This window comes from Catharus ustulatus, chromosome 10, assembly GCF_009819885.2.
Source record: "Catharus ustulatus isolate bCatUst1 chromosome 10, bCatUst1.pri.v2, whole genome shotgun sequence".
Classification (NCBI taxonomy): Eukaryota; Metazoa; Chordata; class Aves; order Passeriformes; family Turdidae; genus Catharus; species Catharus ustulatus.
Genome location: NC_046230.1, coordinates 20,864,821 through 20,880,001, shown reverse-complemented (window position 1 = coordinate 20,880,001; position 15,181 = coordinate 20,864,821). Strand labels below are relative to the sequence as shown.

The window sequence follows — 15,181 nt, the reverse complement described above, 5'->3', positions numbered from 1 at the left end:
TCAGAGTTCCCATTAGAGGGCTTCTGCTTCCATAGAAATATGTAGAAGTGCCACAGTTATGCCTTGCTATTAAAAGAATGATTTTGTTACAAATACTTACCTGGCAGTGCTTTTGATTCGTTAAAATGAGAAAAATAAGTGGAGCAAAACAGCTGGGACAATTTCTAAGTAAATTCATCAGTCATTCAGGAACTATGCATTTAAAATACCTATAAATAATAGAATGCTCCATCTAAATGGAAGCATTTTATTGATATGTAAGTACAGTGTCACCCTGAAGTTTCTTTTTTAATTTATCATTACCTTGTGTTTAGAATCAGATCAGGCAGTTCATATTATTTCCAGCTTTTCAACTTTATTTTAGCAGCATTATTTTGTACGGTGTGTGAAATGAAATTGTTGCACACAGTTGTTAAGCTTTAAAATTACTTTCAGGTAACAAATAATTGTTTTGGAAACTCTGAGCCTTCGCTCAATTTTTTAATATTATCTCGAGGACTGACAAAATAATTGGATAATTTCAGTGGTTTGCCATTGGCACTTTTAAATTCCTTTTATTTGTATTTTTATGATATATTTCCCATGATGATGTTCATGGGGCTGCTGGTCCTACGAAAGGCAGGACAGTGGAAATGGGGAGAGTGAAATACTGAACCCTGCTTTTGGCCTTTATTGTCTCTTTTGTTCTCTCAGCTTTACAGAGAAGAAATAAATTGTTTATGTGCGCATATAGAAACAAACATTTAGGTTTTAAATTTTGTTTTAACAGATAAGAAGATGGCCTATCACAAAGTGAACGCAGACCAGAGAGCACAGGGGCACTCTCCATACCTGGACAGCGATGAGCTGCAAGCCACGGCGCTGGAGCTGGAGTGGGACATGGAGAAGGAGCTGGAGGAGCCTGGCTTTGACCATTTCCGACTGGACAGTGCAGCCCAGCACCACCTGGGCAACTCCCAGAGCCCTGAACTCGACCTGGAGCCCATCCAGCCTTCCTCTTCTCCAAAGGGAAGGTTCCAGAGGCTTCAGGAAGACCCTGACTACGTCTCCCACTACACGAGACAGGCGCCAAAGAGCAACCGCTGCAGCTTTCTGCGGGTGCTGAAAGTATTTTGCACTGCTTTGATTTTATTTATTTTTGGAATTGTGATAGGATATTATGCACGCAAGAAATGCCCTTCTCCCCCAACACCTCAAGAACCAAATAATCCTCATATCTACCATGAAATTCTCAAGGAAATCAAAGCTGAAAATATTCGACAGATTTACAGGTACGTAGCTTGGCAGGTTTTTTTTATTTAAATGCTCTCAGGTGCCACCATTAAGTCTTCACTTGATTTTTTTAAAATCTGGAATCTTATTTACAAACCCTGAGGTTTTTTTTAATGTTTGGTTTTATCATGACACTTGGGAGATGTTCATCAGCATATACAAAATTCATTTTATAATAATGCAAATTTGTGCTAATCATAATAGGTTTTCCTTTAATAATGTTCTAATGCTAAATCTATTATTATCTTTAATGTAAATGAATTGAAAGACACAGATAATTCAAATTGAATTGAAATATAGACAATAGAACAGCTGTCCTAGATCCAGTTGACTGCCAAATAACACATTAAAAAGCAAGGTTGATATGATACTTTGTAATATTTGGTGCTTTAAAAAAATCCCCATTTAATTTTTGGCACAAAAGTGATCTCTAACTGATGATTTTTCTCTACATGGTAAATTAAACCTTTTTTCTGTATGGGTTTAGGATGGTGGAAAAATTGAGCTCTGCACTCTGAAAGATGGCGATTTGTTTATTTTTTATTCTTTATTACCTGTTTTTTTTTAAAGAATGTAAATTTTAGTAAAATACCTGGGTTTGACTGGGTTTGATTTTTTTATTCTTTTTTCCATGTGGAATCCTTTCACTGCTTTGACAGTCTATATAAACATGTTTGTATCAGGGTATAATCACTTTTCTGTAGCAGTGAGTGTAGAAGAAAATAGGTTTTCCTGCCAACTTTTGAAAGTTACTTCTGTATGGGGAGGGAAGATGAAATTACTTTTGGCTTCTGGAATGCAAAGCTTCATTTTCACGTTAAAGGTAATGCATTGCAGATTTTTTGATCAGTATCAGCTCAGAAGCAGCAGAACTCCCATACCTGAAGTTAGAAAAGATTGTTGTCATGGTCATCCACAGAAGTGTTACTGAGCAGATCAGAAATACATCAAAAGTAACCACAGGGGTGTTGTAACAATATTTGTCTTTTATTGTATTTGCTAAGTCTTAAATCCTGTGGTGTGTAACAGCATGTTTTGAGCCAACATTGTTACTAAATTCAAGAGAAAAAGTAAATATGAAGGGTTTCACATCAGTTTTTATGTACTGAACTGATTCTACTTCATGCAAATCTAATTATTCTCATAATGACTAAAGGTACAGGTCATGAAAAATGTCGATTTTTAATGTACAAAGATAACTTCTTTGTCTTTCAGAGAGTAAATTTAACTGAATTCTGTCATTAGGCTTTATCACAACCAAAGTATTGGAGTAAACTAAACCCTAAGATTGGGTATTACACAAATTACAACAAATTGCTGACATGTCTGTCAGACTCAGAATAATACTTCAGTACTTTGTGTTTGGGGACTGGGAATCCCTTGCCATTCTGTTATTTCAAAGGGTGGTTTAAAACCATTCCTTTTCAAGCCCTTTATCACTTGTCAAATGATTTCACCTTGCTATTAGGATACAAGTGAGAATCTGGATTTTAGGTAAAATGAATTATATAAACACTTTGAAACTTAAAAAACTTTGGTAGTTGCCATCCTATAACATAATTCTTAATATTTAGTTGGATTTCTTTTCTATTTAATAGCATTATTTCAATGAAAGCAGTTGAATATTAATTCAGGTACCCATCAATTCTGCATATAAATATATAATTAATGTTTTTAGTATACTGCATTACCCACAAGGTTTTTCCTAACCTAGCAATAATCCCATATTGTGTTCAGTTACTTCCCCTCAACATCTGTGTGAGTCAGAGTGGCTGCAATGAAACCTGGGTGTGTGGAGGCCTAAGAGTACAGAACATGCAACATATGTTGCTTGGGTGAAAAAAAAAAAAATCAAAACCTAAACCTGACAAAATCAATATATGTTATTGGAAAACTTCCTTCAATAAAGTACCTTGAGTTACTAGGAATAAGTGGCAGCTGCTTAGCTTGCAATTTCTAAATGTTACTGAGCATGACATTAATTTAATTTTCGTTGTTTACTCCTTAACTCAGGCTCAGATGGTATGGGAGTTTGCTAACAGTCCTGTGAAGGAATTAGGAGGGAAAAAAAGCCTGTTTAAGACACAGAGGTGCCAATCAGAGTGCTGGAGCAGCATCACCCTATGTGCTTGAAGGTCTGGGGTGGGAGCTTTCTGTTGGGCTGAAATCTGCTTGTGGTCAGATGAAGTTTGAGGATCTGACCCTTTGCACTCCTAAAGAGGTGGCAGAGGTGCTGCAGGGAACCTGTGTTGGTTTTGTTTGGATTTGGGCTGGATTCTGTGTGAGTTGAATGAAGCCTGTCCACCAAGCCCTCTTAGGAACAGAAGTGGTTGAGTCCCCATCCCTGGGGGGATTTAAGGGATGTGCAGATGTGGCATTTAGGGACATGGCTTAGCCACCCTGGCACTCAGCAGTGCTGCCTTAATGGCTGCACTCAATCTTAGAGGTGTTTTCCATCCTAAACAGTTCTGTGATGGTGCAGGATACCTGCAGCTTGTGTTCGAGGGTTGCTGAATTGGGATATTCAGGTGTTCCTGGGTGGCTTCTCCACTGGAGGCTCCTGGCTGGGCTCCTCTTTTGTCAGTGCCATCCTGGCTGTCATCATCACCCCAGCCCCTTGTTAAGGTTTTGTTGTTTTTGTTTTTTCCAGCAGACATACTAGAAATCATTAGGTAAGAAAACTCAGTGTGTTGGCTTTTATTCCTCCAACTTTCCACTTTGTTTCCTGTGAAATGGGAATGCTACAGAATTTCTGTGCAATTTAGCACAGTTTTAATTACTGGTCTTGGCCAAGTTGCTTAATCAATGGTACAGCCTAAATCACCATTATCTCTGTGAGCCTTTTTGAACAGCTCTCCCCACTCCCTGTAGGGAGGTGCTTGCATTGTTGACAATAAAAGGTAGAATTCAGTTCATTGCCAATGTTTCAGAGGTTTCAAGATGAGTTGTCAGAGGTGCCTGAAGGGGAAAAGTATTTGCCACAAGAAAAATGAAAAGCTTTTCCTTACTCTGCATTGTAAAGTGGGACTAAAAACTAAAAAAAGATCAATATTGTTAATAGGATTCAGTCAGTAAATCAAACAATTCAGGAGTGTTGGTTTGTTCAGATACATAGTTTTAAAGAAAAACCATCTGTTCCACAGTACAGGCAGATTCAGATCTGGTAAAATCACTCATCATTCTGCAGGGATCACTGAGCTGATGGGAATCCAGTAATTACATCTGTTTGTGCCATGAATGTAACTTTCACAGTTTTCTTCTGGAAGATATATGACAAAATTTAAGTTCAAGTTAGGTGTAACTTGGCTCCAGAAGATCTTCAGGGTGAGTGTGAAAAGGGCGTAAATCCCACATCCAAAAGGTGAAAATGTGCATAATTTTCAATGAGGTCTAACTTGTTAAAGTAACTTTTAAAAATGACACTCAGATTTCTACTATCACCTAAGTACTTTTGAAAATTCAGCTGTTTTTTCTTTCTCACTCTGTATAATGTATATAAAGTTATTTCAATTTTATTGCTCCAAAACCAAAAGAAATGAAACAATCTCATTTTTATTTGGGAAATGTGAGGCTATCGTAATTTTTTAGGAGGTTGTAATTTTGGAGTTGGCTTCTGTAAATTAAATGGATAAACAAAGATTCATGTTGAATAGTAAGAATAAAAGAAACAGTCGTGTTGATGTCAGTGAGAACTCTGGCTGTGCATTATTTATCAGATTAACTAATAGTTCTCATGTTTTTAAAATCCTTATATCCTTACTGAGCTTTACTCAATAATTTCTTTCCAAAACTATACATCTTATTATCAGATCCACAGGTTTTCTTAGATACATCTTCTTGTGATTAAAACTGTGATTGGGACACAGGGAGAAGAATCTTTGCTTTGCTCTCCAGCCAGTCTATAGAGAAACTCCTACATTTCAACTCTGCTTTTCATTCTGTGTATTCTCACTCAAATGCTTCCTTCACTATCATTTTTTCCCTCCTGGAGCAATAGGGAGGTTTAAATCCCTTCATAATACAACCAGTTGGAATTAACTGTCCTTTACAGGCGTATCTGTTCCTTATTCCAGCTGGTAATATCACCTGCAGAATCTCCCAAATCCATCTCTGGCTAGAATTGATTTGTCACTGGTGCCTGCTGCTATCCATAACTTAAGCCTAATTCTTCAAAGGGCTTTGGCAGCAGCTGCTCTTCTGTGTGTCATGGCCAAGGAACAAAAGTGCCAGTGCAGTGAGAAAAGGACTTTTACTTGTTGGTTTTCTTTTTTTTTCTCACAGTGAAAGGAGAAACTTCCATATCTAAGTGTTTCTTGTTCCCTGATCAGTTGTAATCAGTACTGTTAAAATCTTGGGGCTTTAAACCTTTTTCCTGGGTAAAGTTTGTGAAATACATACATGGAGGAGCAAAGAGAGCCTGGAACTTGTAGGAAAATTGGAGTTTTGGAGATTTGGACTGAGTGAAATTTGCAGGCTGGTGCTTGTTGAATTGCCTTTGTGCCAGGAATGAGGAATCAGGAGCAGAACCATTGAGTCCTGGTACCAGCTACTGTTAATTAATAGCTACTTAGTTAATTAATAGCTACTCCTGACCTCTCCATGGCTGCTGGGAGCGCTGTGCTGGACCCTGAGCACTTCACTCATCATCACATTTGTCCCTTGTACACAAATCTTGGTTCTTGTCACACCAACAGCTGGAAACAGCTGTGCAAAAAGCAAATCTCAGTGGGAACTCATCCTATTTCCTCCTGGATATCAGTTTCAGGTATTTCTTGTGTTGCTATCAAAAATGCAAGTGTTGAATCTGGTTAGGCTGGGTCTGAAGCCAGACCTGGATGTTGGCCTATTCCCAGGTAACCAGGAGCTGAGTGAGCTCCCTGCATCTATTTCCTTCCCACTGCAGAATCACTTGGGATTCTCTTCATTCACATGATAATTTGGAATGTGTATTTATAAGTACAAAGCCTCTTTTGAGAGGAGATAAGAGTAATATCAAAGAAGGGAAAGTTCCCACTTATCCCCCTGCACCTCCCCATTGAAGAATGGCTCTGGGAACATGGGGAGGTGTCTTTTGTGGAAGAAAGATGCCCTGTGTGACCCAAGTGCTATCTGTGGAACACAGACTTGATAAATTTAGGCTTCAGATAGCCACTTATGTCAAATATGATTTCTTTTTAAACCAAAAAAATAGGTTATATCTGTACTTCAGAGGTGTTAATAGAAAGGTTTGTCTGTTTTATAGTTTTCCTTGGTTTCATTCTTTTTTTATTATTTTGTTTCTTTTTCTTTAGATATAAAATGAGTCATTATATCTATATAATGCATGAGAAGGACATGTAAGTTTGATCCTGTTAGGGTCAGCTGCAACATATGCTTGTAATATTCCTTTTCTTTGTTGAGGAAATGTCTTAGGTCATGGTTTACTTACCATTGAAAGGACGTGTTTCAAGTCCACCACGTTTCACTGAGAACAATTTTTCTTTTCAATTGATTATTTTTTTAACAGTAGCCATAAAATTATATTGATTTTTAGATGTTTGATTTGGGAAATCATTTACAGTAAAATCTGATTTTTTGTATTGTAACTGTATCCTTTGTAAATGAAGTACATAGTGTTGCCTTAAAATAATTTTCCTAAGCAATGCATGCTTGATTTTCTAAGCAGTAAGTGTGATATGTTAATGAATTAGAATCAATAAACTATATTATGCCACATCAGCATAGTAAGTAAAAAGTCCCTTGATAAATTCAGTGTCTGTCACAGCCTAGATGAATGGCTTTAGTCTCACTGCTTCACAGTGCCTCGTGTTTGCCATGAAAAAGTGACACCAGTTTTTGATAGGCTGTTAAGTGTAAATTAATTTTGCTCTGATCACTTATTTTTGAATTGCATCATCTTACTTATTTTAAAGTTAAAGATTACCTTGCTGGAATTGCCTCACAGTCCTCATAAGAGGAGTGTGGTTAGGGTTTAGAGAGAGAACCAATTTCCATGGCCATTAGCTGTCTGCTTCTTTACCATCCCTGCTTAAAGTGTGGGGCAATTTAGTCCCAATTAGAGCAGCAATTCTGAATGGTGACAAGTGCTACTTTCCCTAATAGATGATGAAATGAGCTGTGCCAGCGTGGCTGAGGGAGTAATTTGCTTTTTAGAGGTCTGGCATTCCACATCCCTGCCTGTTTGGGGTGACACAGGGATGGAGGATGATGCCTTGAATCTTTCTGTCAGCTGTGCTGCACAGGGCATCCTGCTCTCCCCTGTGCCTGTAGGTGTCTGGTGCTCCTTGAAAAGCTCAGATTTCCAAGGGATCATATCTGTTTCAGGGACAAACTGGAATGGATGGTGAAGCATCTATGGATTTTAAAAATCCATCCATTTTAATAAACTTTTGGTGAGTGATTGGCTCTGTACTTGACTTTACCTGAAAAACAGGAATACTTGACTGGAGATTTCTGAGCAGCCCTGACACTAATGCTGGCTAAAAGGCAGTGTTTAGAAGCTAAAGAGTTATTTATGCTGCCATCTATCATTTTTATAGATTTAACCAAACCACATTTTTCCTAACAGAAAGAACCTGAAAGGAAAAGAAAAAAACAAAAACAAAACCACACAACCTGCTGAGATGACAACAGGTTTTCATTGTAGGGCACATGCTTCCATTTGGTAAATGCCACAGGGTGAAGAAATTGGACAAAGTTGTCCTTCACTGTCCAGTCCTTGTAAATCAATCCAGGGAGGATCAGCAATTTTGACTGGTGGTCCCAGGGATGTGTTTATAATGACAGCGAGGAATAAACCTTGCAGAACAAACCCCCTTCACAATTTAATTAGTGACACCTAGACTGTCTCCTAATTGAACAAAGGCAGGAGTTTCTCTTGTCTCTGCTGTGAACTTCCCAGCATTGCAGTGTGGATTTTTCCTCAGAGGAGATCATGGCAGAGGGCATTGCAAGGAGTCCCAGAATTTCTGAAGCACCAAGCACTGGCAGATTCCTGTTTAGGATGCATCAGCACATGTAAAACTGAAGTCCATGGGTACTCCCGAGATCCAGCCTTTCACAGTTCCATGGTAGGCACTGCTACAATAAGCAATTATTTTCCTGCCTGTACACATAAATCAAATTAACAAAGCCCCGAGGGGAAGGAGTTTTCTCAGCCCTTCTTGGTGGTGCTTTGACATGCAGTTCCTACCATCAGCACCTATGACAGCTGTTTGCTGGAAGCCTGATAAGTCAGACTGATGCTGAATTTAGCTAACTGCAATTTGTTGTACTGTATTAAGTTACTGTTCATGCAGCATTTGTAACTGAAGGTTTCTGGGGAACATTGCTCAGGATCGATCAGGGATAATGAAATTGATATTGTCTGAATAATAATCGATTTCAATGGTGGTGTTCTGCAGTAGTCTTCTGTTAAGGGGCTTCTATTCTCAGTTCAATTCTCTTTGAAAGCTGATGAGTTTCTGGAATGAAACAAATATGGATTGCACTGAAAAGTTTGGGCTTTCCCTGGCAATATTGGAACTTGTGGAGTGTAAGACTTTTCAAAATTAACCAAATTGGCTTTTTTGAGTTTCTAGAGTACCATTTGTGGACAAGAAGTTAAATATTGCCTCCTGTGTGTATGTCTGATTTCTCTCAGTCTCAGTAATGGGTGATCTTTAAATATACATTTTCAAGTCTCATCCTGATGTTTCCTTTGGACACATCCAGTTGCCCCAGATTTACATATGTTCCTGCCCAAGCTAAAATACCGACTCATACTCTGCTTGGTTTATGAGTATTTCTTCAAGGCTGAAAAGGCTGTAATTTTCCAGTAAGATGGAGTTTTCTCTTTCCATTCTTTTTCTCTTTTTATGGAAACATAAAACTTGGAAAGTGAATTGAAATGTCATTATCAAAACAGAGTGTGCAAATAGCTCAGAAGCAAAATTGTTTGGAAATCTCTTTTTTCTTGGAGACCTTGTGATTTTTGTTCCTGTTTGGGGAATTTAGGGGGTGTGTGCTGACAGTTTCCCACAAAGCAATGTCTGGTCCTTGACTAACTTAATGTCTTTACTTCTCTTTTGCAAAAATTTGTTACTTAACAGAGTAGAGAAGATAACAGAAACAAAAATAAGCATTAAAAATAACACTTTCTTATTTGTTTTACATTTTTTAATGGGTGCTCAATCTTCATTAACCATCTGGCTAATTAAGTGGGTTGTGTGAGGCTTTGGGAGAAAGGTCAATATTGCTGGAAGGGTCAGGACCCCATCACAGATTGACTTCTCTCCAGGAACGCTGGGAAAGCTCTACAGACAGTAGCTTGCAATAATCGTAGTATTTTACTGAGATCTGAGTCTAGAGAAAGAAAGTGATTTGAGATCTTTCCTGTGGAAGCTGGGACATGGCTGCAGACCCCTCTTGTAATACAGAATTGCAGACCTGCAGTAATCCTCTCGTGATAAAGAACTGATGAAATGGCCACAATTTTGAAGCACACCACCTTGACTCAGCAGCCCAGTGCTGGTGTGATGCTCCAGGCAATGTCACATTTTGCTGCTGCTTCAGGTTACTGGAGACACCCAGGACTTGCTCAGAATTTGGAGAGGTGAGGCAGTGAGAAGGAGGATCAATAGTTAAGAATGTATCAGGAGTCTATAAAAATGTCAATGTGCCTTTGATGGACATTATTTTCTTTTTTCCAGCAGGGCAGCTGTGCTATAGCAGAGAGCTCAGGTATTTACAGCTCCAGTTGTGGCCAGGCTGGAAGCTGTTCCCAGTGCTTCTGGAATCTGTTTCCTGTCTAGGCTACGTGAGCCAGGGCTGATGCAGGGCAGATTGAGAGCATTTAATTATTGAAATAGTTGGCTGAGTGCTATTTGCGAGTAAAAGGTGGGAGCTCTGGGAAGCCGCTTGTTTCATGGTCATTTGTTAGTAATCGCTATTGAATGCTTTTATTTTTAATAAATGCCAGCCTGGGTGATGGACCTTGTGATGTGCATTATTAAATAAATAGGCAGGCTTCAAGAAAGGCCATACAGGTCATGAACAAAGTTTCTGTTCCCTGTCAACTATTTAGGGAATGAAGCAAGGAGCTGAATTATTCATAACATGCTTAGTGCAAGGCAAATGGAACCTGCTGCTGTGTTGCTGGCAGTGCAAATAGTGACCTAAAATATACAAATGGTTTTATTCTCTATTCTAATGCCTATTTTTCTTTACTAATATTTCTGGAAACTACTTAAGAAAATTAAACCCTGAGACAAAAAAAAGTTAAATCTGCATGGTTCCACAGGATCCTAGCACAGACCCTGCAGGGGATGTTGTTTCTAAATTATTCAGTTTATGTGCTAAGAAGATAGATAAGGCATGATGTTAATACAGGTATTCATTTTGTTCTTGTGGAAAAATGTAGGTTTTTTATTTTTTTTAATAACTTTTGCTGTTTCCTAAATATATCTATTTATATAGCTGTCCATTTCTATATGGGGTTGTGCCTATGTGAATACATAGGTGTAATTTTGCATAATAGATGAAGTTCTGTCCTTTACACAGCACTTCTCAAAGGTGTCATACATTCCAGTGCTTGGCACCACTTCTCCCTGTGGTTGTGGCTGAGGCCTGATTGCCTTCTAATCCCAGGGCCAGAAGTACTTCTTGTGTTCATAGTTCCATTGAAGTGGTGAAAACTCAAAGTACCGTGATGGCTGTATTGTAAATGCCCAGAGAGCTATTAAGGACACAGTCCTTATATATAAATACAGCTTGGGGGGCTTATCTTATTCCTATTGACACAAGTTTTATATAGAATGTAAGATGAAGTTAGTTGAGTGCAGCAGTGTTTCCACATAAAATATATACCTGGGGAAGAATCCAGCATAAATTACAAGTAAAAGTACACATCACAGAATAGCTGATAAATGGAACCAATTCCTTTATGGCTTTGTTCTGTTGTTGGATGTTCTTTAGCCAAAGTGTCGTAGGGTTCAACACAAGGCAAAATATGTCTGTGGTGTAGAAAAGGTGAGGTGAGATGATTTAGTGATTTTTTTTTTTTTTTATTTTTTTGGCCTGATCTCTGTGTTTCATCAGTTTTTTCAGAGCTTGTATTGAAGCATACCAAGATGAATAAAATTTGTGACTAACTTTTTGAATTAATGCTTTTTTCCTTTTCTTCTTGAGCTGTTTTTGCTGGGATGCCTGAGAGGGCTTGTTATTAATAGTCTGTCCTGATTAAGAAACTGAACTAAAGCAGAGGATTTGGGCTCTGGTGGCTGCTGGAGCTGGGATGGAGCTGGGTGCTGTCACAAAGCTCCTGGAAGGCACAGGGAGCTGTTCATGGCACTGTGAACAGGCTGGGCATTATCTGGGATTAGCAGCTCTTTGCTAGCAAAACTTTTTTGTTGTTGTTTTGGTTTTTGGGGTTTTTTTTAAGAAGCAGACTCTGTTAAAACAAGAATCATTTGGTATTATTCTAGAAATACAAAACTAAATAAATTAAATCCTCCTTTAGTCTTGTGGATTTGGAAATTGGTTTTACATGCTTTTGTCGCATCCTGCCTGGATTAGTCTAACTCCCTCTTCCCAGTTTGTGCCAGCAGTGCCGCCTCAGCAGCCCTGTACAGATCACAGATTCCTGGGGAGGAAGGAGGGCTGGCTCTCCTTCTGTCTCTCTCATTTCCTCCTGACTCAGTGTGTCCTGACATTACAAAGGTTGCTCCGTGTGGGAAACAGTTAATCGGATCAGGGTGAGTCATGCCAGGATGAAATGTTGGCGGCAGCACTGGATCCCTTCCCCTCAGTTAACGTAATTAAGACTGACATTAAAGATCAAATTATCCTATATCAAATTAGGTAAGTGAGAAGCTCTGCAGTGACATTCCTGCACAGTGCTGGCCCTGCCTTGCTAAGGAGGCTCTGCCAGAGGATGCCCAAGGTGCCCTGGAGCTCAGAGCTCTGGGTCTCAGAGGATGCCCAAGGTGCCCTCTGGGTCTCAGGATGCTCAAGGTGCCCTGGAGCTCAGAGCTCTGGGTCTCAGAGGATGCCCAAGGTGCCCTCTGGGTCTCAGAGGATGCCCAAGGTGCCCTGGAGCTCAGAGCTCTGGGTCTCAGAGGATGCCCAAGGTGCCCTCTGGGTCTCAGAGGATGCCCAAGGTGCCCTGGAGCTCAGAGCTCTGGCTCTCAGAGGATGCCCAAGGTGCCCTGGAGCTCAGAGCTCTGGCTCTCAGAGGATGCCCAAGGTGCCCTGGAGCTCAGAGCTCTGGCTCTCAGAGGATGCCCAAGGATGCACTCAGAGCTCTGGGTCTCGGTGCTGGAAGGTTCCTCCTTGCCCAGCTGGGCTCTTTGCCTCTCCAGTGTTGGCAAAACTGGTCATTTGCCAGATTGCTTTGGGGGAATGTTGGAATTTTTCCAGCAGGACTGTGGAATTGTGTGTACCAGATCTAAATGCTTTGCTGCTTGGCTGCCATTCCTCAGGGGAAGCCCAGGGTTCTCCCAGCAAAGGGTATCCCAGCATCTTCTGAGGGACTTCATGTGATCCTCCTTTGTGTTTGCTTTCTCCAAAACATGTGAATTTCTTTAAGATCTGGTCCCATTTGCATCCTCTTAGACAAGAACAACTGGCATTCCTGCAGTACCTGTGGGCATAGAAGGATATTCTTTAATGGTTTCCTTACACACTTGGTCCAAATTCCAAAGAATTCAGAATGTTTGCACTGAAATTTGGTTGTTGAATAACCCAGTCTTCCCCAAAAGAATTAACTTCAGCATTAGTTATACACTGGATCTCCTGGTGCATAAAGACATTTTAACACCTTTTATTCATTGTGTGTTAGACACTGGTTGCTGGCTGCATTATATTATGTGACTCAGTTCAGCAGAGGTAGAAAACAGATTTATCTAAAGATGAGTGTTAAATACTTGTTATGTGCTGTTGTGCCACTCATGATGAGTGACTTTGGGATAAGAATGGTGATATTCCATCAGTAACTGAAGATCTATTCCCCCAAAGCAAAAATAGTTTCTTTTTCCAGGATGAGAGGAAAGCAATTTCATACAGAAAAGAGATGGCAATAATTGCAATAAAGTTTCCTGTAGCCATACACAAATAGTTTCAGTTTTTTATACCAGATTGTGATACAGGATGAACATAGTGCCTCATAAAGCTACTAAAAAGAGAACTAAAAAGACCTTAGCACGAATTGCAGGGACAGCTATTCCAGAGGCATCAAAGTATATTGTAGCACTGTTTGTATTCCTTTAAAGAGATGACTTGATAGTAATAGAGAATTAGTGTTCCTTGACAGATAGCTAGAAGATATCTTTATGCTTTTTGGTTTTTTTTTTTTTTTTTTTTTTTTGCGTTACAAACAATGTATGTACTTCTCCTCAGCTGTGAGCACTATTAGAGTTTGCTATTAAAGTTTGCCAGGAAATCTCTTATTTTATTTTGCCCACACCAGTGTTTGAAACCTTGGAAGCATTTGTGTGTGCTCCAGATTGGTTTGTTGTTATTACAGCTGAGAGGGAGCTGATAGATCTCTGTTAGCACAGGTTTGAGACAGTGTTTGAACCACCCTGGGAATATGTGAGAATACACTAAAATCAAAAGTTTTTTGCTTACAGCATTACTTGAACACCAGCTTTGATAGAGACTGCATTCTACTGGATGTGGAAAATTACAGTGAGTACTTGCTCATGAGTAATGATGTGGCTCTGATTTTATGAAATGGAGAAAAGCTCCATGGAGAGGTCCTGGTTTGATCTTCAAGGCAGTGTAACAAAGTCTTTTTCCCTATTTACCAGAAGAATTTCATACCCACTGGAAATATTGTCTCTCACCAGCCTTGAATACATGCAAATGTCAAAGTACAGCATCACAAAGTAGTTATCTCTTTAGCTGAAAGTCTGAATTTTCAGAGAAGGCTTAATTGTTTAGGGAAAGAGAAGATGGAATGAAGGCAAGAAAAGCTCCTTGATGGTATTCAATTTGCCTTTCAGAATGAGTGTTTTATAATAATGTTTTGATTTAATCAAATTCATTATCTGTATTTTATTTTTCCTTAAAAAAAAACCCTCATAAAATCTAAACAAAAGACAGGCATGAATTATTACACTAATATTATGCACTGGGAATCAAAAAGTTGGAGCTAATGCTGTTTAGACTCTTCTTTAAAGAAATAATCAAGTAGATTAAATTAATTTTTCCATTATTATCATGTGACATTTTTCTCATCATCTTATATTCACAGATCTGAGCAGAAGGGACTAGTTGACTAAATATAGATTCAGCACTTTAGTACTTCAGTAAATTACTATGGTTCCAGTCAGAAAGAACTAAAAAACTAAAAAAAAAAAAAACCTACAGAACCCCTCCCAAAAAAAAAAACCCCAAACCCACCCCCCTCCCCCCCAAAAAAAGCAAACAAAACTAATAAAAATAATTTGGAATTAAAATGATTTATAAATGTCATTTTAAGCACTATATGTACAGTGATGAAAGTGGAGCTGTGTTTCTTAGAGGAGGATAAAGCCACATGATTTGAGTAAGGCAAATTTTATCCTTTTTAAATGCTCCTGAAATGTTCTGCCTGGTTTTGCCACTGAAAGGGAGCCCCTCCACTTTGCAACTCCCCTTGTAATGGTCTAGATATAACTAATTATTTAACTAATTAAGTCCTCTTTCAGAGTAGGTTTAAAGAAAATTTCATTATTCTTTTTTCAGGTTTCCTAGTATGCATTTTGCCCCTGAATTTTCCCGAATTTTTCTGAATTTGCAATTGTATGACTTAGCTCCTTTATTTAAATTTTCATTATTTATAGTTTAACAGCGGATATATTTTAATGTTTTGTTAGGTGAGATACCTAGCATGTCCTGAGAAATATGGAACAACACACTTGGATTTATTTTTTTAACTCATAAATAA

At 38.8% G+C, this 15,181-nt stretch overlaps 1 protein-coding gene across 1 annotated transcript in view; it reads left to right on the top strand.

Moving 5' to 3' along the window:
* NAALADL2 (N-acetylated alpha-linked acidic dipeptidase like 2) overlaps nt 1–15,181 on the top strand; it is a 309,883-nt gene that overhangs the window by 86,551 nt on the left and 208,151 nt on the right. Inside the window, exon 2 of the mRNA XM_033069309.1 lies at nt 770–1,271. Coding sequence (XP_032925200.1) covers nt 770–1,271 — 502 coding nt within the window. The remainder of the gene's footprint in view (nt 1–769; nt 1,272–15,181) is intronic.